Source organism: Lycorma delicatula, chromosome 3, assembly GCF_047948215.1.
Source record: "Lycorma delicatula isolate Av1 chromosome 3, ASM4794821v1, whole genome shotgun sequence".
Taxonomy (NCBI): Eukaryota; Metazoa; Arthropoda; class Insecta; order Hemiptera; family Fulgoridae; genus Lycorma; species Lycorma delicatula.
In genome coordinates, this window is record NC_134457.1 from 141,504,041 (window position 1) to 141,528,147 (window position 24,107).

The 24,107-nt window shown below is 30.5% G+C and overlaps 1 protein-coding gene across 1 annotated transcript in view; it reads left to right on the forward strand.

Moving 5' to 3' along the window:
• Window positions 1-24,107, forward strand: part of PolQ (DNA polymerase theta) — a 123,094-nt gene that overhangs the window by 50,890 nt on the left and 48,097 nt on the right. Inside the window, exons 13-17 of the mRNA XM_075360699.1 lie at window positions 349-522; window positions 5,738-5,888; window positions 11,453-11,696; window positions 15,330-15,450; window positions 20,705-23,055. Of these exons, the coding sequence (XP_075216814.1) occupies window positions 349-522; window positions 5,738-5,888; window positions 11,453-11,696; window positions 15,330-15,450; window positions 20,705-23,055 (3,041 nt within the window). The remainder of the gene's footprint in view (window positions 1-348; window positions 523-5,737; window positions 5,889-11,452; window positions 11,697-15,329; window positions 15,451-20,704; window positions 23,056-24,107) is intronic.

Below are 24,107 nucleotides of genomic sequence, written 5' to 3' on the forward strand. Positions count from 1 at the left end.
ACACATACAAACATAAAACATTTATAAAATTGTTTTTAGCAATTGAGTGATTCAAGTTGCTGTGAGCTTTTATTTAATGGGGGCTTGATGTAGAGAATGTTTTAAGACTCAAATGAATTCTCTATCTCAATTAATAGCTGAGATACCTCAATTTGAATGCCATTGTGATAAGGCTTTTTGAGTATGAAAAAAAACTATTTTTTTTTTAGTTTGTGTACCAAATTTTTTTTAGTTTGTTTACCAAATTTGTTTAATGTATAGATAAAATTAAAATGTTTATTAGGCAGTAAATTAAATATTAAACTGATAGGTACATAAAAATTGATCTAATACTTACTGTTTTTTTAGGTGACTCCTTTTAGTGTGAGTGAGCAGTGGCGGCAGCTTGATTGGATGAGTGCATTAAGTTTGTGGGAAAATCTTTCTGCAAGTATGCAGCGTGTTGGTGAACTTGTTGGAGTTGAAGAAAGATTCCTTGTTCGTGCTATTCGAGGCAATATTAATACTAACTCTTCTGCTCAGGTTTGTATTTATATAATTTGTTTCAGTTTAAATTTTATACTTAAGTATAACTTTTAAATTTGTATAAAAATATGTTTTTTTTCTTTACTTCTTTTTTATAAAGTTAATTTGCTCATATAAGTTGTTTATTTTTGTGTGAAGCTGATTTTGATACTTTAGTTTACAATGAGAATTTTCATATTTCATCATTATATATTTTCATCATAATTTCCTAGCTACATCTTTCAGCAAGATTAATTGTTATGAAATAAAGTTAAGGAAAAAAAAGAAATTTGTTTGCTAATTTGTGAAATAGCAGAAATTTTTTGATACAAAAAGATTTTGGAAAAAAGGAATTAATAAAAGAATTAAATGTGTATTTGTATATATTTATAATTTTTGAAAATTAAAGTAATTTATCAACATATTGACCACTGTGCTAATTAAATAAAAAAATAAAAAATAACAACCACCAAAACACAGTAATAAAAAACCTAAAAAAACTAATACCAAAGTTGACTTTCATGGGATTCCTCATCATGTGGTTATTAGTGTGTTTATGTTTTCTAATTTTCTAAATCCTTAAGTTTTATTTATTTTTATTTTTTTATTTGTTTCATGATAGAATTGTGCACTGACTGATAATGCGGGATCTTGCAAAAGTTGCCTGTCGGTATTAATTTTTTTTTAGGATTTTCTATTGCTGTGTTTTGGTGGTTAATTTTTTATTTTTATAATTTTTTTATATATATTTTATTTTTATTTTTAGTGATACCATTGCTTGCAAAGAAATAATCTGACAGGATCATGGGAATTTATTTAAGTAACATCCTTAAGTTATCCCTATAAGAAAAGGTCGGGAGGGGATAAATCAGGAGACTGAGGTGCCACAACCCCTCTGAAATCATACTTGTCCATGAAAACACTGATCCAAGAAAGTCATAGTGGTTCCTGGCTCTATTGAGCTATAGCATTGTCCTGCTGAAACCACATGTACTCTAGCTGGTCTGCAGGTATAGTGTTTTTAAATTGTTGCCCTGTCTGTATGTAGGGCTCACTTTTCACTGTGCCGTGAAAGAATGTCATGAAGATTCGCCTATATGAAATTGCACACCAAACACCCACTTATTATTTGCTCTTCTTTTACTCACAATGTTCTTATTCATGTCTGTCCTCTCAAATCTTGCATCTGTAATTAATATACTTCCTGACATTGATGATTGATGAAATTTTGCACAGTTACTAAGGTCGGATGACAATACAATATTCCACCATTACTTTTGCAAACCCCCCTCCCACACAGGGATAAATTAAGAGTGGAAATTAAAGTTAGATACCAGATATAAATATATTAGAAATTTCAATATATGATGTTTGAAATCCAGATTGATCTACTAATTAAACTCATGCATTGTATGATAATAATTTGATTAAAGTATGACTAAAAAGTATAAAGCAAGTTTTTAAAAATTTTGAAAAATGTTTATAATATTATTGTTTGTGCAGCTGATGTGGATTTTTTTTACACCAAATGTGTGAATTCTGTTCATTCACGTATCTGTCAAGATGGAACCATGCCTCATCAGACAAAATCCAATCATCGAATTCTTCCCCATATGGCGTTACTGAAGACATGAACCACTGACAGAAAGCCACACATTTTCTATTGTCTGCAGGTAACAACTCATGATCAACATGTGTTCTGTATGGATGCATCTTTAAAAACTTGAGCGATGTTGTGTGGGCACTACCAACGGATAGACCAGACTGGCTAGATAGGAGTCATACGGACATTTGGGACTAACAGAATATGCAGCTTGCTCATCGATCAACTTTTCTGGTGTCAGCACTTTTGGTTGCATCTGCCCCATACCCTATCTTTTGGAACTTGTCATACAGCCACTTGTTGGAGGACTTGTTTGCTTCATCCACACCATACTTTTCTGTGAAGGCATTCTGGATCTGGACATAACTGGTACATCTAATGTATTGGGAGACAATGAATATTCTCTATTGCATTTTGTAACCTATTTTTCCTCAATTAAATATTAACAACAGAAGGAAACATTTTTCCATAAGGTTGCATCACTTTTTAAACACTCTGTTTCACAACTTGCATCACTATAAACATTTGACTAACCAGTTTTGTCAGCATTGTATTAAAAGTTCCTTGTTTATATATATATAAATATGAAATATTGCCTTCTCCTTGCAGCACATTCAGAAAACATCCTCAACATTTAATTCTATTACTTCGTCCACTCTTCCTTGCTTATCTCCTTTTTCTTTTACGATATGTGGTCCATCCTGAAATCTTCTGTGCCAGTTGAAATCATACATTCTGCACTTGTGCTCATACTGTACAAGTTATTTCATTTCCATTTCAATGTGCGCTCTACTCTAATTGAGCCAATTCCCATTTCTTCCGTAATCCTTTGGTCACTTACAGCATCCAGCAAAGTCCTTTGACATCTCCTCCAAAACATCATATCTGTCGCTGCAATTCTTCTTTTTAGGTTTTTCTTTGACGTTAAAACCTCCACACCTTACATAATTCCACATTATAAATGACTAGAAAAGAGCAAACACAGTTTTTTTTTCATTTAGAAACAAAAAAATTCGTGAAAAACCAGATTTATTTTTAGCATATGTAGAAAGATATGCTAAAATTCCTTCCGGAGAACAGAATGCAGTTATCATATAATAGATTCTCCTTTTTGATGAGTCTCCTTTTTATTTTACAAGTATCTATTTCATCTCTTCCATCTGATCTTAGTGCAAACCCCCGATAATGAAATTCATTACAAATTGAATCATTTCTTTTCCCACATGCAGGTTCTTCTCTTGTGGTTCTGACCACCAAATACTTAATCTTATCCATATTTATTTATAAATTCCACTTTTCGTATTCCCTTTCGAGTTATAAAATATATTATAGGATTAATAAATTCAATATACAGAGTGATATTAAAGTATGGAAATGACTTCATAATTCAAAACTGAGGGATACTTGGAGGTAGAAACAACTGCCAGTCTATATAATTACAAAAATTACTAAATTATGGTGTGTTTGAAGTTTTTGTCTGCCTTCTTGGATACGCCATATAGAATCAAACATTTTTTTTGAAAACATATTTATATTTTATATTTTTTAACTTTTGAAAGCTTACCATTCTACAAAAAAAATGATTAAATTCTTACCCTCTACATCTTGGCATAGCGCTAACCTTAAGTAATATCCGTTTATTTGGCGTTATAATATGTAATATCCGTTTTATATTATATTTGGTGGCACAAGTGCATATTTGTCGGTTATATGTTTTTTAAGTCATATTTGTTTACAGGTTTTGTTTTGTATTAATCTCAGAAATAATATTCTACAGGAGATAGATCAGGAGACCTGACAGTCAATTCTATGCCTCCTCTAAGACTTATCCAATGATCTGGAAATGCTCCATTTAAAATTTGCAGACCCCTTAAAAAATAGTTATCTAATTGTTGCCAACATTTTCCTGGGTACTTAATAAAATCCTGTTGGCAAAAAATTTGTAATAACCCAAAGTTTTTTAAATTGTTTATAGTTTTATCAAAATTTATTGTATCAAATAATTTAAGACCAAAAACATTGACTAAAATTTAAAGTTAAGTATTCTGATGAAGTAGATAATAATCTGCTGTAATTTGTAGTAGAGTTCCAAATTATTAATTTATTGTTTATTATTAGTGTAATTTATTATTGTGAAGGCTGATATTATTAGTGTTTGGGCCATTAATTCCAATATTAACTGTTTAAAGTTTGTTATTGGATGTAATTTTATAGGTAATATGAAAAAAAAAATGACTTCTGGGTGTTTTACCTCATTTTATTACTGATGCAATTTTTTTGTTTATGCAACTTTGATTACTTATAACACAAAAACAAAGATATTTATTAAGAAGCAGTTTTTGCCATCGTTTTTATAAGATTTTACATTAAAATCATCTATTACAAGTTCACCCTCCTATTTTAAAAAAGCTGACATCACACTTGTAGGACTTTCCTGGAATGCGGCTTTCGCTGCATGATGGCATAAACAGCTTTCACACACATACAACTTAATTTAAAATATTTATAATTTTGTTTAAATATAATATTTTTTTGTTTATTTTATTCAATGATTCTAACTAAAGCGTGCACACATGCTGGTATCAAATCAAACTGGTCAATCAAGTTCAAGACACAGCCACGCCGAGTTACTTTTTTACACTTTAAATATTATTCATTTATTTAATTCTACTGCTCACCTGTCACATCACAACATAGCAGACGACTGCATAGCAGTGTTTGCAAAAATATTTTTTTGCTAATATTTTTATTCTTTAATCATTAACAAATGTTCCTAAGATAAATATGACCTTAATTGGACAAAATCTTGTGATACTGAGGCTGACCTTGCTCAACCTCAGTTGAAAACTTAATGGCTTCAGTGCCCTATATGTAAAAGTTATTTTACAAAGTTTAGTCAAAATCGATACAGTAGTTCTGGATATATAAGGTGATTTAGAAGCCAACACTGAAAACACACGAATGCGCGCGCACACACACACACACACACACACACACACACACACACACATACACCTTTACAAGAGATTTGTGATTTATTTAATAATAGATTTCCAAACAGAGAACCGATAAGTAAATCGACTCTGATCAAGACAGTACAGTGATTTGAAGAAACTGGTACTATAAAGAATTTTCACATTGGTAGACCGAAAACTGTCACAACCTATACTCAGTCATTAGATGTATCGCAAACTTTTGTTGAAGACCCTCATTCATCAATTTGGAAAGCTGTTGTCCAACATGATGTCGATTATTTTTCAGATCAAAAAATTTTTAAAACAAATAAATTTCACTCTTATAAGCTACACCTGGTGCAAGAACTTTCAGAAGAAGATTTTCATTTTAGTATTGTTAATTAAATATAAATAATAGGCTTAAATTTATGATTTTACCTCAGAAACTTAAAATTTTACAAGTATAAAATTTTTGTGCAAATATTATTTTTCTTACTTTCTTTGAAAAAACATTGTATGAGTGAGTGGTTTTATGTACAGTTAATTCTTGATAATTTAAATACTGTTTTGTATTATTTAAAATAATTAGTAACTGTTTTTTTGGAAATGTAATTTTTGATAATCATGTAACAGTAAATCTGTTTAATTTTTATTTGATTTTATTATTGCTTAATAGATGGAGAAGTTGTCTATCTTCAGAAGATTCTACACAGCTCTGGCTCTGCAAGATCTTGTAAATGAAATGCCTCTTGTTACTGTAGCACAGAAATACAAATGTTCAAAAGGAATGTTACAATCCCTTCAGCAGTCTGCATCTACATTTGCTGGTACAAAGGAGCTTATTTATTTTTTCATGGAATATTTTAGTGTACTGGCTGCATGTGCAACAGACAAAAACATTTGTTGTATAGTCATTTTTTTATGTATTATTATGGTTTAATATCTTTTTTTTATGTACGATTATGATTTTAATTTTAGTAAGTTTGTCTTTTGTTGGTTTTTTGATAGATCTGTGATTATTTTGAACAATCCTTTGTCTATGGTAACCAGTTTATCTAGACAGGTATTGATTGATTATTTATTTCATGTGGAAAAAATTAATCTGGAAGATTCTCTCTTCTATTTAAGAACTGTGTCTACTAACTATGTGCAAATCTAGCTTTGAATGATGTAACACCAAGTGATATAAAATCAAATTGTAGTAATTTGACAGTGTGAGGTGCTTGGACACTTTTAAGAGAACCATACATATATTTTTCAGCAAATATAGGCTGCTCTGTATAGATAGGTGGGAAAATTAGTTACGACTTAACAGTTATCTTCTTTTTTTTTATATTTTGCATTTCTGAATTTCAGTTAAATGCTTTCACACAATATTCCTGATGTTTGTGAATAATATAATTGAAAGAATACAATAGTTCTAAAACTTTTATGAGTTTATATATAAAATTAAAAATGTTACGTTCCTAAAGTGATTTTTCTAGTATACTGTACTATTTGAAATTAAAGAATGAGTTCTGTGATTAAATAAATTATTTATTTAATTTTTTTTCTATAATACCAATTGTCGAGATAATATCCGCCTTTGTAATTACTCTTGGTAATTACTCTATGTATTTTTGCTGGTTCAAATAATAAATAAATATAGACATTTATCACTCCATTATTAGGTATGATCCTTAATATTTGAATGAATAATACAAGATTATGTATAAGTGTATATGAAAATGCCTTTTAATGATTTAATAAATGATACGTTGTTAAGAATATGTATAATATTACGAGAAATATTCATAAAGTAAGAGCCATTGGCTTATATTTAAATATTAGCGGGTCGGAACACAGTTTCATGCATGCAGGGCCATCTATTGGCTGTTTACGAGGGTATTGCAGTTGTTGTTTTGATTTAGTAGTCGTTTACCTGCCAGTTAATGCAGATCGCAATGTCAGCGACAATCCTTTCTTCTGCCAGTTGTAAAGTGCGCACTGTGATTTGATTTTCGTGTGAAAAAGGATCTTCAGCTGCTGAAAATCATCAGGAGTTATGCCTGGTGTATTGACCTACAAAAACCTTTTCTCATGAATTAATATTTTTTAATGACCAAACTGCCCTTACTTTATGAATATGCCTCGTATATTTTGTAACTTAAAACCAAGACCCATAATAACTGTACAAGCGTAAGATAGTAATCACATTTTTTTTTTAATGTTAAAACAAATACACTGGAGAAGGACATCCCAACTCTGTAGGGGAAGACACCCACCTAGTGACGTTCCGGTCGCCACACACCCCTGTTCCTAGCTCTGTTTGGCTTTAACGGGAGTTATCTATAGCCCTCTGACTTTTTACATCTCATAGTAATAAGCCTGGCCTTGTTGGGATGCCACCAATGTAAATACCTTGGTAGACATTTGCATCGGTGATTTATTAACTCAGCTTTTGCCTTTGCTATAGGCCTCGTCTGGACATCTTGAATGTCCTACATCGTATACCTTGGAACTAACTAACTGAGTTCGTGGAAGCACGAACCCCACGCCTAGTTCTTCTTATTATGAGCCAATTTCGTGAATGTCTCGTAAATCAAAGAAAATTAAACACAACATATCACCAAAGATATTGATCGCAACAACAAAATTTACCCTAGTTTCCCTTACTAAACTCAACTTTAGTTCAAACCCCAGACTTAGGTTAAATTAAATTATGGACTGCGGTCTGGTCCACTAAGGAGAAGTGGACAGACCTCCTACTCCCACTCAGCTCCATCGCAGAGTCATGACATTCACCTCATAAACCATTGTCGAGATGCTGCTTCACCTCATGGCTGCATGGTATCCTATACTGCTAAAAATGTCTTCTGTTTTTGTGTTTGTTTGTTAGTACATTATAAAGAAAGGCCCAACATATTTTGATATGGTTAGAAGAATGTCATTATTTAAAAAAAATACAAAATAAAATAAATTAATAGGCTTTATTTCATCTTAAAATTGCAAATAGCAGGTGTCTTGGTAAAAATTTATTCCTAGAAAACTTATTTAAATTAAATTATTGTATGAACTAAGTCATGTAAGATTTGCAAAACTTCAATTAATGTCACATTTTGTAATTTTAAGTTAAATCCACAATAATTTTGATATCTCTTTATTTGCAACTAAAAAGGCTTAATAAAATTTTATATTGTCTTAAGGGTATACAGTGATTAATCAAAAATTCATGGAATTTTAGTTTTTTCAAAAAATCGTTATTTATTCATCAATATTGATTTTGTCACCTTCAAGCACTCCTTTCTAGATATAATACATTGTGCCAGTGAATGTAACTTCCAGTATGGACGTTAGTTTCTTCAGCGATTCTATCTTTATCTCTTCAATGCTAGCAAAACATTGCCATCATTATACTTTTGAGCTTTGGGAATAGGAAGAAGTCGCAGGGGTCATGACCGGTGAATTTGGAGGCTGAGGCATCATAACAATGTTGTTTATCGTCAAAAATTCATGAACAAGCAGTGAAGTTGAGGCAGGTGCATTATTGTGGTGTAATTGCCGTGAATTGTTTCGTCACAAATCTGGGAATTTTCTTCAGATTTTTTTCATGCAAACTGTTAGAACTTCCAGGTATTAATTCTTACTAACTGTTTGATAGTGATTTGGCAATTGTTCATAATCATTTTCTTCAGTTTTTTGATGTCATCGGTTGTTGATGTGCTGGAATATTCAGGGTGCTCATCATCTTTGTCTTCATGGCCCTTTTGGAAATGTTTGTACCACTTACAAACACTTGTTTTATTCATAGAAGAATCACCAAAAGCAACATTCAACATTTCCAATGTGGTGCTGTACTTTATCCCATTCTTTAATATGCCATTAAAGCAAATTTAATACAAATTCTATGTTCCATTTTTTCCACAAGTTAAAAATCACTGACCATACCAAAACATATGTAACCTTTTCGATAGCCAACAATAAACTAAACATCCAATATGGTTACAAATGTAAAAACATACATTAGGGATAAGTGTACAAAAAAAAAAAATTGTGATAATTGGACTTATACATCCTGGGAAATTTTAAAATTCTGCATATTTTTTTTATCAAACCTAGTATTTTCATGGTTATAGTATTATGGGTGTTTATAAAAGAACTCCTTGGTTCCAAAAAATTGAATGAGATCAGCTAAATGGATCCGGTTTTCACATTTGTTTGTTGTATTGTTAAGTTTTTCATTGCAAATATTCATTGCCACTGGTACAACTTTGTGACCTTTACTGTGTATCCGGTTAGAATTGTCACCCTTAGTCATGACGATACCCCAGCAGAAAGCTCAATTGGTGATTTGGTTTATTGAAACAAGATCAGTTATTACAGTTCAGCAAAATAATCGACATGAATATGGCAGTACTGTGCCTGTGAATAAAACAGTAATCCAGTGGTTTAATCAGTTTAAGGAAACAGGCAGTGTCTTACGGCACTAAGATACAGACAGTCAGGCTGTCTGTATCTAAACATAATGTGGAACGGATTCGAGCATCTTGTATTCGTAGCCTGAAAAAGTCACTAGTAAGGTGTAGTTTAGAGTTAGGAATATCTAAATCTACAGTGTACAGGTAGTGCATAAGAAGCTTAGACTAACAAGTTTTTATGAAATTTGGAGTTTGAATTTTGAAGTTTTGGAGTTTACAGCTTTAATGTTTGACAACATTTGCCAAAATGAAAAATTACATTTTTCAGATTTGGCAACATTCCACATTAGTGGGTCAGTAAAAATAGACATAATTGCAGGATTTGGGAATCAGAGCCACTACATGAAATTATTGAATATCAGTGTGACTCTGAAGTCAATGTTTAGTGCAGAGTGATGAATGACCATATTGTGTGTCCATTTATTTAAGTAGAAAGCACAATTAATGGAGATATTTTCTGTGATATGCTCAAACATCTGATAAGGACAACACATGACTTCCTTGAACGCCTAATAAATTACATTTACACATTTTTTTTAAATGAAAAGTACATAAAATTTTATTTCATTAAAAACTTCTGATATTATTTTATTTTTATTTCTTCTTGTTGAATTATTAGTCGTAAAATTTTTTTATTATGAGAGGTTAATAATTAATAGATCAGTATATTTAAATTAAAAAAAAAAAGTTTAGAAAAAAGGAGATGAAGTCTGATTCAAACTGATGTGCCTTCCCCTAAGACCCAAATATTTTATTAATTAAAATTTTATTGGGCTATAACTCTGGAACCAATTAAAAAAAGTACCGCTTATGATATGCCTTTGAAAAGTTGTCAATAAGGGCTTATTACTGCAGTTAATCCAATTTTTTTTGGATTTTGGGCTTTTTTTGTATACTTTTGGTTCAGTTTATTCCAATCAAAAGGGGATGTGCACAACTAGATATTACGAGTCCTAAATCCAAAATTTCAACATCCTGTGGCTAATCGTTTTTGAGATACATACATACATACATACAGATGTCACACCGAAACTAGTCAAAATGGATTTAGGAATGGTCAAAATGGATATTTTCACTGAAATCCGGAAACTGAAATATTTTGTGATCACAATACTTTTACTTCGTACAAGGAAGTGAAAAGGATTAATTTTTTATCAGCTAGACAGCGCTCTGCCACATTACAGCAACTGTGTCCATGCTGCATTAAACAGTCTTCAAAACAGGTGGATTGGAAGAGGAGGGCTGATCACATGACCACCTAGGGGTCCAGACATGACCCCACTAGATTTATTTTTGTGGAGGCTTGTGAAAAACATTGTTTATTTAGGAATAAATTGTAATATCTACCACCTATGGGGGAGAGGATTGATGCAGCTGTAGCATCCATTACACCTCAACATGCTGGTGAGTACTTGGAAAGAGCTGGATTACCGTCTGGACGTGTGCAAGGGAACAAATGGTGCACATATCAAAGTGTATTAAACAAGTTTTTTTGTTTGGAAAAAACTTTAGAATTTACCCTTTCAAAATATATACTTACGTAAATAATATTTTAAATGTAAAGCTGTTTATATAGTATTTCAAACTGAGGTGTTCTTTTATAAATACTATATAATGATAATAAGATCTGTATTGTTATGAAGAGAATACTAATCAAGTAAAGTATTTGTGCACTCTACACATAATGTATGGAATTTTATCCCTTTAAGATCTTTGGGATCGCTTTACTAACTTTTATTGATGCCACTGTTTATTGTATTCTTTTTTTAATACTGAAATTAGTTTAGAGGGCTCTGTGAGCATTGATAGGATTAAGTTTTTATGAGAATCATGGTTTTTTAATAATTTGTTATATCTTGATTTCATATACTAATATTTGTGTTTTTGAAGGCTCATTTACTGTTTTAGTTGTAACACCTCTATTTTTATTTCAGGAATGGTGACTCAGTTTTGCCGTAGGCTTGGCTGGTCCAGTCTTGAATTGTTAGTGTCTCAATTTGCTGAACGCTTACAGTTTGGAGTACAACGGGAATTATTAGATTTGTTAAGAATAGATTGTATCAGTGCAATTCAGGCCAGAGCTCTTTTTAACTTAGATATTCAGAATTTACCTCAATTGGCTGTTTCAAAAATTACAGATGTTGAGAAAGCACTACGTAAAGCTGTACCATTTGAAAGGTAAGCTTTGTTTGCTATTACTTTTAATAATATTTCAATAGTTAATTTTTTGTTTTTCTTCCAATAACTTTTCAAAATATGATTGAAAAGTTATTGTTAAAGTTATTATTATATACCTAAGAATAGTTATTTCTTTACTTCTTTGCATTTATAAATACTGTTGTGTTATTAATTTTTATTACAGTTGCACAATGCAGATTTCAGATATTGCAAACTGTATACAGTAAAGTGTGGATTACAAAGATGTGTTCAATTTTCTTCTAAACTGAGGATTACTTTTTTTGTTTATTGTAATGTCCTTTTTTTACTAGCATTATTGATGTAGACTATTTTTAAATCATAACGGTCCAATTTAGTGCCTAATATAGTAAGAGTTTTTCTGACGGTAAGCTGAATGAAATTTCCCTGTATTGGAAATCAAATTCACTGGTGGGAAGTGATGACCAGCTATTACATTGTGCATTGTGGGATTTTTGTAAAAATATACATGCAAGTATACTAATTGTATACATAAAAACAATGAAAGAAAATTGTGTATTATGATTGCTGAAAGACATGTAACTTTTTTCTACTTTAAAAAATACAATTGATATAGGAAATAATTTCATACAAAATAATTTCACTTGAAAATAAATAATTTTACTAGAAAATTTCTTACTCTTAATAATAAAAGATTTTACTTTTACGACTGACCGAAAAAAAAAATTAATTTAAATAACATACCTTTTCTAGTTTAAAATTTATTATACACAAATTAGCATAGATAAACCACTAAGGAAATTTCATGTTTTAAGGGTGTTAGTTTTTATGATATTAACTCTGTTAGAAACCCATCAGCTTGGTCTAGTGGTGAACGCATCTTCTCAAATCAGCTGATTTGGAAATCAAGAGTTCCAGTGCTCAAGTCCTAATAAAGTCAGTTATTTTTACATGGATTTGAATGCTAGATCATGGATACCAGTGTCTTTGGTGGTTGGGTTTCAATTAACCACACATCTCAGGAATAGTCTGAGTCTATTCATTTACACACATACAGTCATATACACTTCATTTACAGTCACATATATCCTCATTCATCCTCTGAAGTATTATCTGAAAGGTAGTTACCGGAGGCTAAACAGGAAAAATAATAATAATAAGAACTCTGTTAGAGATTGAGCATGATCTTATAATTAAAATTGCTAATTTTTACTACAAATTCTTTGTCATTTTTAATTATTTTAAGCTACAATTAAAAACATCTTCATATGGTTATTTGCAATGAAGAATATAGCTTGCACCATTTGGCTCTATTCTCCAGCTAAATTTTCGAGTTCTTTACAACTCTAACTTCTTTTAGATTGTGTATAACATTTATCCTGTTCCAGCCTCTCTTTTTTCAACTTTCCCTCTCACTCAGGCATTTAGATTTTCTGTTCTGAATTCTATTGATTGTCTTTATTCTCATTTGCTCTCACCATTACTTCTTCATATTTCTTTGTCTATCTACTTAATTTTCTCATAACTTCTCCATGGCCACATTTCAAATTTCTGTAGCTTTTCTTTTTACCTTTTTCTTAGTGTCCATATTCTTTCAGAACTGTATCCCGTTCACTTCATAAGTGTTCTTTAAACCTATTTCAATCTTTTATTTAATAATTTTTTTGTTTTATAAAATGTTTCCTTAGCTACTGCTGCAGTTCATGTTTCTATTTCATTTTTACTTTTACATTCTTTTTCAATGTGGTGCTTCAGTATTCTTACTGATTTACTTAATTCTTATTATAGACATTAATTGACTTATTGTCTCGTATGCCTTTTGTGTTATTGTTAGGCACTTTTGTGTGCCTAACATTCAGTATCATATTCATATAGAACATTGTAGTAGACTAACCTAATGTTTTCTGATTTTATAATTTTTTGTTGAATATCTTTTACTTCATCTTTTAAAAACACCACATTAAGTGTGAACTGTAAACTGTACAGTTTATTTTTCTTCCTTCAACAGTGATCGCTTCATCCTATTTTAGAGCACTTGTACCGTCAGTGTACATGTTTGAAAAAAGATGGGGGTTGAAGGCATCCTTACTTTACTCCTCTTCATAGGTCAAACTACTCAGTTTGTACATACTTTATTTTCATAACCATATACAGTAGCTTGCAAATTAATCTGAACACAGGGAATTTTTTGTTTATTTGTATGTTGTGGCTACACTGGTTAACCACACCCATTCTTTAAGTATTCTGTGTAATGTGAGGTTATTGTTTTTTAGTTATTTACCAATTTTCATGTTATAAATAGTGTTTTGTGAAAGTTTATTTCATTTTTTATTACAAAATCATGTTTTCATTTTTTTTCTGTATGTCTTGATTATATAATAATGGACATAAACTATAGTAACTGGACATAAGAAAGCGTTTGAAAATTATTTCTCTTTCTGAGCATATTAGTATGATACACTGACAAATAAATTTTGAGTGTGGTGTTGGACTAGCAACGTTAAATACTATTATAAAACAATCTAAAGAAACTAGTTAGTTCCTTTTCACCTCAAAGGAAAGGCAAATGTGGTTGGAAGAGAAAAACTACTGCAACACAGGATTGGTTATTAGTGAAAAAGAGTAAACTGCTGTCGACTTAATTGACAATCAGCAACCAGAGGAACAGATTTACTCATGATGTTTGTTAAATGTCAACTTCTTGCAGCTGTACGGAAAGCTCATGGGCTAACTAAAAAGCAGCTTTTAACACCACAAGCAAAAAAAAAAAAAAAAAACGGCTTGTGGGCCAAAGCACATGCTAACTGGATCAAAGAAGACTGAAAAAATGTTGTTTTCCAACAAGTCACATTTTTCTGTTTAGGGCGAAGGGTTCCATACGTTAAAAAAACATCAAATGAAAATTCATAACCAGCACATATCCAATAAGCAGTTAAACATCCCCGGAAAAAAATGTTTTGGGGTTGTTTCACATTCTAAGGCTCTTGTTCATTACTATGTTGGAAAGTGATGGATATATCAAGATTTTGAAGGAAAGGGTTGTGACACAACTTCAAAACAAATTTTCACAAGGAAATTGAGTTTTCCAACTAGATTTGGCTCCAAATTAGAAAGTTGCAAATCTGTTTCAGTTAATAATTTTATGTAGTTTAAAATTTTTGTACCTATTATGAAATATATAGTAAAGCTTTAGTTTCATAAAATTAGTGCTGGAAATAACAATTAATAAGATCAGTGAAGATGTTAAAGGTTAAGATTAAAATACTGTATTTGTAAGGTATTATTGTAGGTTGGGATTATGCTATTATCCTTGAACCAAGTCTTCTATTAAGCTGTTAGGCAATAAGAACTGCTGGCGAATATGCATTTGCTATTTTGCTGCCTGATAATTTATTTGAGTTTTCGTTGTGAAAAATCTGAAATATAAATTTGAGATGTTTTAGTCTTTTTTAGAAGTTTTTGTGTGTTACACTAATTCTTTAATCTAAATTTCTTTCTTTTTTCATTAAGCATTTGATACAAATCAATGTCAGCAATAAATAGTTTCAGTTTTTTCAGAAATGTATAATAATGTGTTATCTAATAACATAAAAAGAAAAACATAGTAGGAAATGATCAAATTTTATTATTTTTTTGTTTATTTTGTTTTAAAAGTGAAAAAACATGCTCAAGTGAAGCAGCAAGTGGCAGATGCGTTTGGTTAGCTGGAAAAGCTGGTCTTACTGAAAGAGAAGCTGCATCTTTTATAATTAATGAAGCTCGTAGTTTTATCCAGGTAAAACAAGTTCTGCAGTGAACCCTTTTTTTATATCTTTTTTATTTCATATTATTCATATTATCCATACTAACCCAGGTCTGAGAGTTAGTGGTAGACAATGTGCACTTCATATCTTTTCAATAATTTGTCTACAGATGCTGCTAGTTTATTTTTATTGTCCATTATTTTAGTTTATTCATATATAGTATGGTTATATTGATCTATATTTTGTTATATGCTTTGTTATATGACAAATATGGCTATTGACATATGTTTTATATATCTCTTAGGTGCCATGACCACAACTCACTTTTGAAAATAGCATACCCATCCTACAAAACAAGAAGCAATCATTTTAGGCTTAATAAGAATGAAGTAGCACCCTGTTATTAGACCCACCAAACTTCAATTAATATTCAACCATACAAGTGGCACCCTCATTCATTTCTCTACAAGAATTAACTATATAGTGAGCATCATTATTTTCAGAGAAAACAAATCTGTTTTGCATACTTCAAGTTTCTGTACATACTTTCATAAGAAATGAAAGTACTACATCTTTTTCAGATCCTTTAATGCAGAAATTTGTTTTACCATCTTTTTATTGTGAAAGAAAACATTATATATAGGTTTGTCCAAAGTGCGACTGGGATGTGAAATGATACACAATTGCTATACTGTTAGAAAAAAAAATATCTTACCTCTTACCACACATTTCATACTATACGCTGAAGATCGGTGTTTATTCCTTGTAAAGAAATGAGATATAATATATTTACTCACACACATGAGTAAGCAAAGACATGCATAAATTAATAGTGATATTCAGTTTCTGATGTTAAACATTTTTTATTATTTGTATAATTTATCCGGTGTATATAGAAGTATATAATTTGTCAAATACACATGCATGTGTGCATGCATATGTATTTGACAAATTATTTTATCTTAAAGTAAAATATTAAGATAAATATATGCATAAGTGAACCCTAAAATAAACTCTTTAAACGAAAAAGTTTTATTTAATAAGTATCTTCTTTGCAACATATAAATATTAAGAAACAGTGATACATGGATTTTACTATACAAGATAACAACACTTTTTTTATTCCTTTATCTGGCTAATCATAACTAGTTTAGGAGGGTAAAAGTGCAAGAAAACATTCAAATTGAAGACAAATGGATATTTAATGAGGTCACTTTGTAATTAATATTAGAGAATACTGCATGATTGGTATTGTAGTTATGAATATCATTTAATCAATGAATATAATAATAATAAACATCATTAATATTTTGACATATTAGTTTAAGATCTGGAAGCTGATTTTTGCAGGTAACTGTTTTTTTAATGAAGCCCGATTTAAATGAATGATTAATGATAATGTAGTGCATTACTGCCAGGTTGCACAGCAAAAATTAGCTGCAATTACCTTTAAATATATTGTAATCAATTTATTCTACAGAATTGCAACTGTATGTTTTTTAAGTGAATTAAATGTCCTTTGAAAGAAAATGAAGTAAAGAATGTAAAAAAAATGGTTGCCAGCTCTTCTTAGTCAGCCACAACCAACAGGTTGTCAGGTGTAAACAGGTATGTTATTGGTAATTATATATGCCCATTGTGTTTTCAAAAAAATTGAAGTTTAATTCTTTCTGTTCACAATAGTTGGCACTGCATTCTTGTTTACAACATGAGGCAGTGTGCGCATTCCTTCTCTTTCATTCACACTCATCCAGACTGAAACTGATTAGTTTCAGATCATCCAGACTGAAATAATGGCAACCACTACTTGCGGCCATTTTTTTTTTTTTTACAGGCAACCATGTGTTATCATGTACAGAAAATATTAATCTTCAATTTAGCATATAATTTTTTTTTAAAAACGATGAGCGTAAATAATTAATAATAACATAACTGTTTAAACCTGGCAACCTGGAGGTTGCCAGGTGTAAAGGAAAGCTGGCACCATTTTTCAAAGTGCTCGTTTTGTTCTCACATTTTCCATATTTTTTATGATTGTGTAATTTATTTTTGTTTCTTATATATTTATATTTTTTTGTCTTCAATCATTTGACTGGTTTGATGCAACTCTCCAATCTCCCTATCTAGTGCTAGTCATTTTATTTCGGTATACCCCCTACATCCTACAGCCCTAACAATTTGTTTTACATATTCCAAATGTTGTCTGCCTGCACAATTTTTTCCTTCTACCTGTACCTCCAATATTAAAGCGACTATTCCAGGATGCCTTGTCATTTTATTCATCCATCTAATTTTTAACATTCTCCTATAGCACCACATTTCAAAAGCTTTCAAAGTCTTTTCCTGATGTTTAACTTAATTTATGATGTAAACAAATTATATTTCTGACTGAAGGCTCATTTTGCCTGTGCTATTCAGCATTTTATCTCATTCCTGTTTCGTCCTTCTTTAGTAATTCTACTTCCCAAATAACAAAACTCTTCTAACTCCAAAATCTTTTCTCTTCCTATTTTTATATTCAGTGGTCCATCCACTTTATTTCATTACTTTTGTTTTGTTCTTGTTTATTTTCACGTGGTAGTTCTTGGTGTAGGACTTCATCCATGCCATTCATTATTTCTTCTAAATCTTTTTTACTCTCAGCTAGAATTACTATATCATTAGCAAATCGTAGCATCATTATCTTTTCACTTAGCACTGTTACTCCAGATCTAAATTATTCTTTAATATTATTTACTGCTATTTCTATGTAAAGATTAAAAAGTAACAGGGATAGGGATAGGGAAATGTAAGCAATTGTTCTTGTATTTCAATACTTGAATCCTACATTTTTTTAAATGCTGAACATTTTATTCTAGTCTAAGTTAATGCCTTTCCTAAGTCTAATGCCATGTATGTTGGTTTGTTTTTCTTTAATCTTCCTTCTAATATTAATCTGAGTACTAAAATTGCTTCCCTTGTCCCTATACTTATCCTGAAACCAAATTGGTCTTCTCCTAACACTTCTACTCTCTTCTCAATTCTTCTGTACAGAATTCTAGTTACGTTTTTTTATGCACGAGTAGTTAAGCTAATTGTTCTGTATTCTTCACATTTATCTGCACCTGCTTTCTTTCACATCATGACAACAACACTCTTTTTGAAGTCTGATGGAACTTCTCCTTTTTCGTAAATATTACATACTAGTTTGTATATTCAATCAATTGCTCTTCCTCACCTGCAACTCCGGAGTAATTCTACAGGTATTGCGTCTATCGCAGGAACCTTTCTGCTATTCAAATCTTTTAATCTTTTAAATTCAGATCTCAGTATTGTATCTCCTTTTTCATCCTCTTCGACTTCCCCTTCTTCCTCTATAACACCATTTTCTAATTCATTTCCTCCGCATAACTCTTCAATATATTCCACCCACCTATCAACTTTGTCTTTCGTATTATAAATTGGTGTCCATCTTTGTTAACACATTATTCGATTTTAATTTATGTACCACAAAATTTTCCTTAACTTTCCTGTATGCTCCGTTTATTTTACCAATGTTCATTTCTCTTTCCGCTTCTTTGCGTAATCGTGATATAATCTATCTGATACCTTGCAGTAGCACCTGGCTTTTTCCATGTGTATATTCTTCTATTATGATTTTTAAACTGGGTGTTGGCAATTACTAAATTATACTTTGTGCAAAACTCTATACATCGGTCCCCTCTTTCATTCCTTTCGCCCAGCCTGTACTCACCCGCTATATTTCCTTCCTTGCCTTTTCCAATGTTTGCATTCCTATCTTTAACTATTATTAAATTTTCATCCCCTTTTATTTGTTTAACTACTTCGTCAATTTCTTTGTATTCACACTCTACCTCATCATCATCATGGGTGCTTGTAGGCATATGGATGTTAACAGTCGTTGTCGGTTTAGGTTTTGATTTTATCCTTATTACAATGATTCTATCACTATGCATTTTGAAATACTTTACTCTCTTCCCTATCTTCTTGTTCATTATAAAACCTACTCCTGTGTGCCCATTATTTGAAGCTGAGTTAATTATTCTAAAATCACCTGACCAAAAGTCATTTTCCTCTTCCCAATGAACCTCGCTAATTCCTACTACATCCACATTTATCCTATCTATTTCCCTCTTTAAATTTTCTAACCTACCAATCTTTTTTAGACTTCTAACATTCCACGCCTCTGACTCGTAGAATGTTATTTTTTAATTTTCTGGTGACCCCTTCCTTCGTAGTTACCACTCCGAGATCTGAACAGGGGACTAGTTTACCTCCAGAATAGTTTACCAAGGAAGGCACCTCCATCTTTGTTATATGAAAATGCAGAGAACTACATTTTCTTGGGAAAAAAAGCAGCTGTAGTTTTCCATTGCTTTCCAGCTGTGCAGTACTCAGAGGATTAAGTGATGTTGATATGGCTATTTAAGTCCTCCTATTTAAGAGCTGCTACCCTCTTTCAGGAACATTCCTTTGTCTGGCTCTCAACAGATACTTCTCTGATATGGTTGCACCTTCGGTCCAGCTACCCTGTATCACTGATCACTCAAGCCCCCTCACCAACGGCAAGTTCTTTTTATTCATAGAGGTAGTTCTTATATATAAGAATTATTAAAATAATATATTATTTTGACTGTGCTTATCAGATGATGGCCTAAAAAATAATTATATTTGAAAAGTGATTACAATGAGTACAGAATAGACAGAAGACAATTTTATTATAAGAAATTTATTTTTTCATTTTGCAGAATATATTATTTCTTATTAAAATCTTTGCCCTAACAAACATAAAGAACTGCTCTGTAAATTATGATATGATATGTAAGGTAAACTGTCAAAAAAGGTACTTTATCATGAAGGGTGACGTGTTTTTTTAAGTCAAACAAGTTTTTTATGGACATACGGCTTAGGCTTAGTGAATATACTTGTTATCCCCTTGCCGCGCTGAATATTTTAATATTCAAGTGGAGATACATATGGCAATAGTGAAAACAAAATTCTTATTTTTATTTGAATTACCTATGTATACCTTTGAATAAAAAAGGAAATTTGTTTCTCTTGCCTTATTTACTGCATTTGCTATTATAAGTCTGTTGGAAGCTCTTTGGTTTAAAAATTTCTATTATGTAAGTACTTCTTAAGAGCATGGTTGTGTTTTTTATTTCTGTACTTCAACACTTATTTTATTTATTATGAACATAATTTGATTTATAATTCAGTAATACTCTTTCTTTATGTAAAACAATATTGTGTATTTTAATTCACTTTATATACTTTTTATTTCAGGTAGAGTTGGGTTTGAAAACAGTCAATTGGAGCAATGATTCATCAATTCAGCTAATTAGTGAAGAAAATGATAATAAAACTTCTGTTAGTATTGATAAGGATTCTTTGGCTTTAAGTAATGGAACCACCTTAGATACAACATTTTCACATTCATCTGAAAAAATTAGCTTTAATGATGATGTGTTAGCTAAGAAATATACTCAGCCTGATGAAACTAATGCATATCATATTTTGGATATTAAAGTAAATGAAAATGATTTTTTAGTTAAATCATCACCTAAAATAATTAATGAACTTTCTGGTAATGTTAATCCTAACAATTTAAATGAACATAAAAGTACTAATCAAAAATGTAATTCTCATCGCAGTAGTCTTGATATTTTTGAGTCCTCAGGTGATGAATCTAATTCATCTTTTGACCAGAAGAATACAAAATTTCAAGATCTTATTTGTTCATTGTCATTATATGAAACTAAAGTATCAAAAATTTGTATTGAAGATATCGATTCAGCTGATGAATGTAATGAAGAAATTAGTGCTGAAAAATTAATTAAAGTAAATAATAAAAAGAGTATTGAGAATGATTCAAATACTGTTTTAAAATATGGATGTTGCAGTAATAGTATGTTAATAAAAAAAGAAACAAATCTAAACATTGAAAAACATGTAGTTCAATCAGAAGTAAATACAGAATCTAAAGGCATTCTCAGTAATATTTGTTTTGAGGACTGGGATTCTGTGGTTGTAAATGGTGGTTCTAATTTTGTGGTAGAAGATGAGTCTATTCATTTGAATAAAAATAAGTATTTAACAGATAATTCAAATAATATTAAATTAACAAAAGATGATTTAAAAATATTAGAAGGTTTGCCATCTCTTAAAGATTCAATTTCACCTTTACCAACAGTGACTGGATTAAATACTAAAACGTCAGCAGTGACATGTGATTTAACACATGTTTTATGTGATAGAAAAGAATTAAATATTACATCGCGCACAACTGAAAATTTTAGAGATAATGTAGATAAGATTTATGTAACTAACAATACTACTGGTACAGCCAAAGTAATTAATCTAATGATAAGTGATATTGCATTAATGGAAAATATTAAAGATATTCCATCAAGCAATGTTCTAACATCTACACCAGTTATTTCTAATTCTATTGTAAAATTAGATAAAGATTTAGATCCAAATGAAATAAAATGTAGAGATAAAAATAAACTAAGTATGTTGAATACAGATAATACTATGTTGAAAGATTTCAAAATAAGTACACCTACTGCATCACCTTTTTCTACTAGTAGTAGTAGTAGTTTTAGTAAGGCTGATAGCATAGATTTTTTTGATAGTTCTCCTGTAAATAGTTATTGTAATAACAGTTGTGATAAACTAAGTATTGCATTAAGTCGTCATTCTCTTGAAGATGTGGATGTTAATTGGGGTGGAGATAGTATTTTACAAAGTTCAATGGTACTGTTAGCTGTTGATGCAAGAATAAAAAGAAAACATTCATTAGTTAGTGACAGTGATGAAGATATTGTTTTAAGCAGTTGTAAAAGAATAAAAAAATGTGATAATAGTTTGGTTGCAGAAGGTGAAGAATGTTATGTTACTGATTCTCCACTTATAAAAAATATTAATTCTTATTGTAGTACTAAAATGGATTTGGTTGATCAAAATTATTTGTTAAAGAAAATTTCAGTGGATAAAAATGCAGACATTTTTATTGATTCGCCTGTTATTTTAAAAAAGAATAATAATAATATTTTCTTTGATACTTTAAATATTGATTCTCAAATTTGTAATGTTCTTGATAATGCCACGATAATAAACAATGAACAAATTCTTAACTACAATGACAGTAAATTTAAAAGTAGTCAAAAAATAAATACGGTAACAAGTGTTGATAGAAAGAACAATTCAGCTTTGAATGAGAGTGGATTGAAAAATGTAAAAAATAAAATACAAGCTGAAATAATGAGTGTTGTAGAAGAAACTTTAATGAATGAATTAAAAGTTACCAATTCAGTACTAGAAACAGCTGCTGCATTTCGGTCTACATTTAATTTTAATGAAGTAAACAAAGAGCATTTTACTGAAATTGAATATAAAAGCAGTACACCATCAAAATCATTTGTTAAAAATGAGGAGGGAACTAAAAATTTAAATTGTAAAAAAATTGAAAAAAAATCAGGGCAAATCGCCTCCATTAAATCTGATTTAAGAAAACAAACAAATAAAATTGTAACTTGTGTAAATTTAAATGACGACATTAATAATGAAGATGAAGATGTAATTTCTAGTTCTCAAGAGCAATCTGATCTATCTACGACAAGGATTAGTACAAGGTATTTATTTATTTAATAAAGATTATTTATTTTAGTAATAATTTATTTTGGAATTTTATTTTGTAAAAAGGCTTATCATTATAATGTAGTTGTAATTATCTAGTTTATTTGTTGTATGTGACGTTTACCGCTTCTAATTGTTAGTCACTGAATGCCTCGGTATGCAGTTATTCTCCTTCAGCAGTCCTTGAATGCAGCAGCCAGTGCTAGGATAACTGTGCTCCACATTTCTAACTTAATTGATTTACAAGAATTGGTTAATTAAATGAGGGGTTTGGAATTTTGTCCTGTAATACATCTTTTTATGTTTCAGGATGTGAAATAACCTAGGTGTTGTTGGACCATTCTGCTGTTAGAGGTAGTTTACTATCCTTTTCCTTACGTTGGTGTCTTATGATTTAGTTGCAAGGTTGCATAATCTTGCAACTAAATCAAATATTTATTTTTGTAATTTAAAAAATGTTTATAGTTATTTTTCTTTTATGTCCTATTTATCATTTTACACCTTAAAGATGTGATGAAAAAGTAGGGGCACTTTTCCTTTATTTTACTATTCATGACTATTTTTGGCCTTACTGATATGATTCTGATAATGGGCTACTTGCAAGTGTTGTGGAAGTTATTTCGTCGCTGTTAGGCAGAAACTATTCAGTTCTTACAGGGTGGAGTATTTGAGTACAGTTTTAAAAATTTTACTTTCTGATTATACAGCTTGATGATTGCACTCTGACAGCTATTTATTATATACTTGTATGTGTGCAATTCCACATCTTCATGCTGTTTCAATCAATTTCTCCTCTTTTCACAATCTCTTTCTCTCTCATGTTTGTGTATGATCTGATGCTGCCTAAAACATATCTTAATTTTAAGTTTTTGTTTTATGTATGAGTATCTGAATATAATATTGCATTGTATAATAATAATAATATTGTATTGTTATGATTGATAACTTAAACTAAGTGAAGCTGTGGTTAGTATAAAAGTAGTTAATGTTATTCATGACTTATTAGAAAAACCATTATCTTTCGTCATATTGAAATGAAATGTAGGTA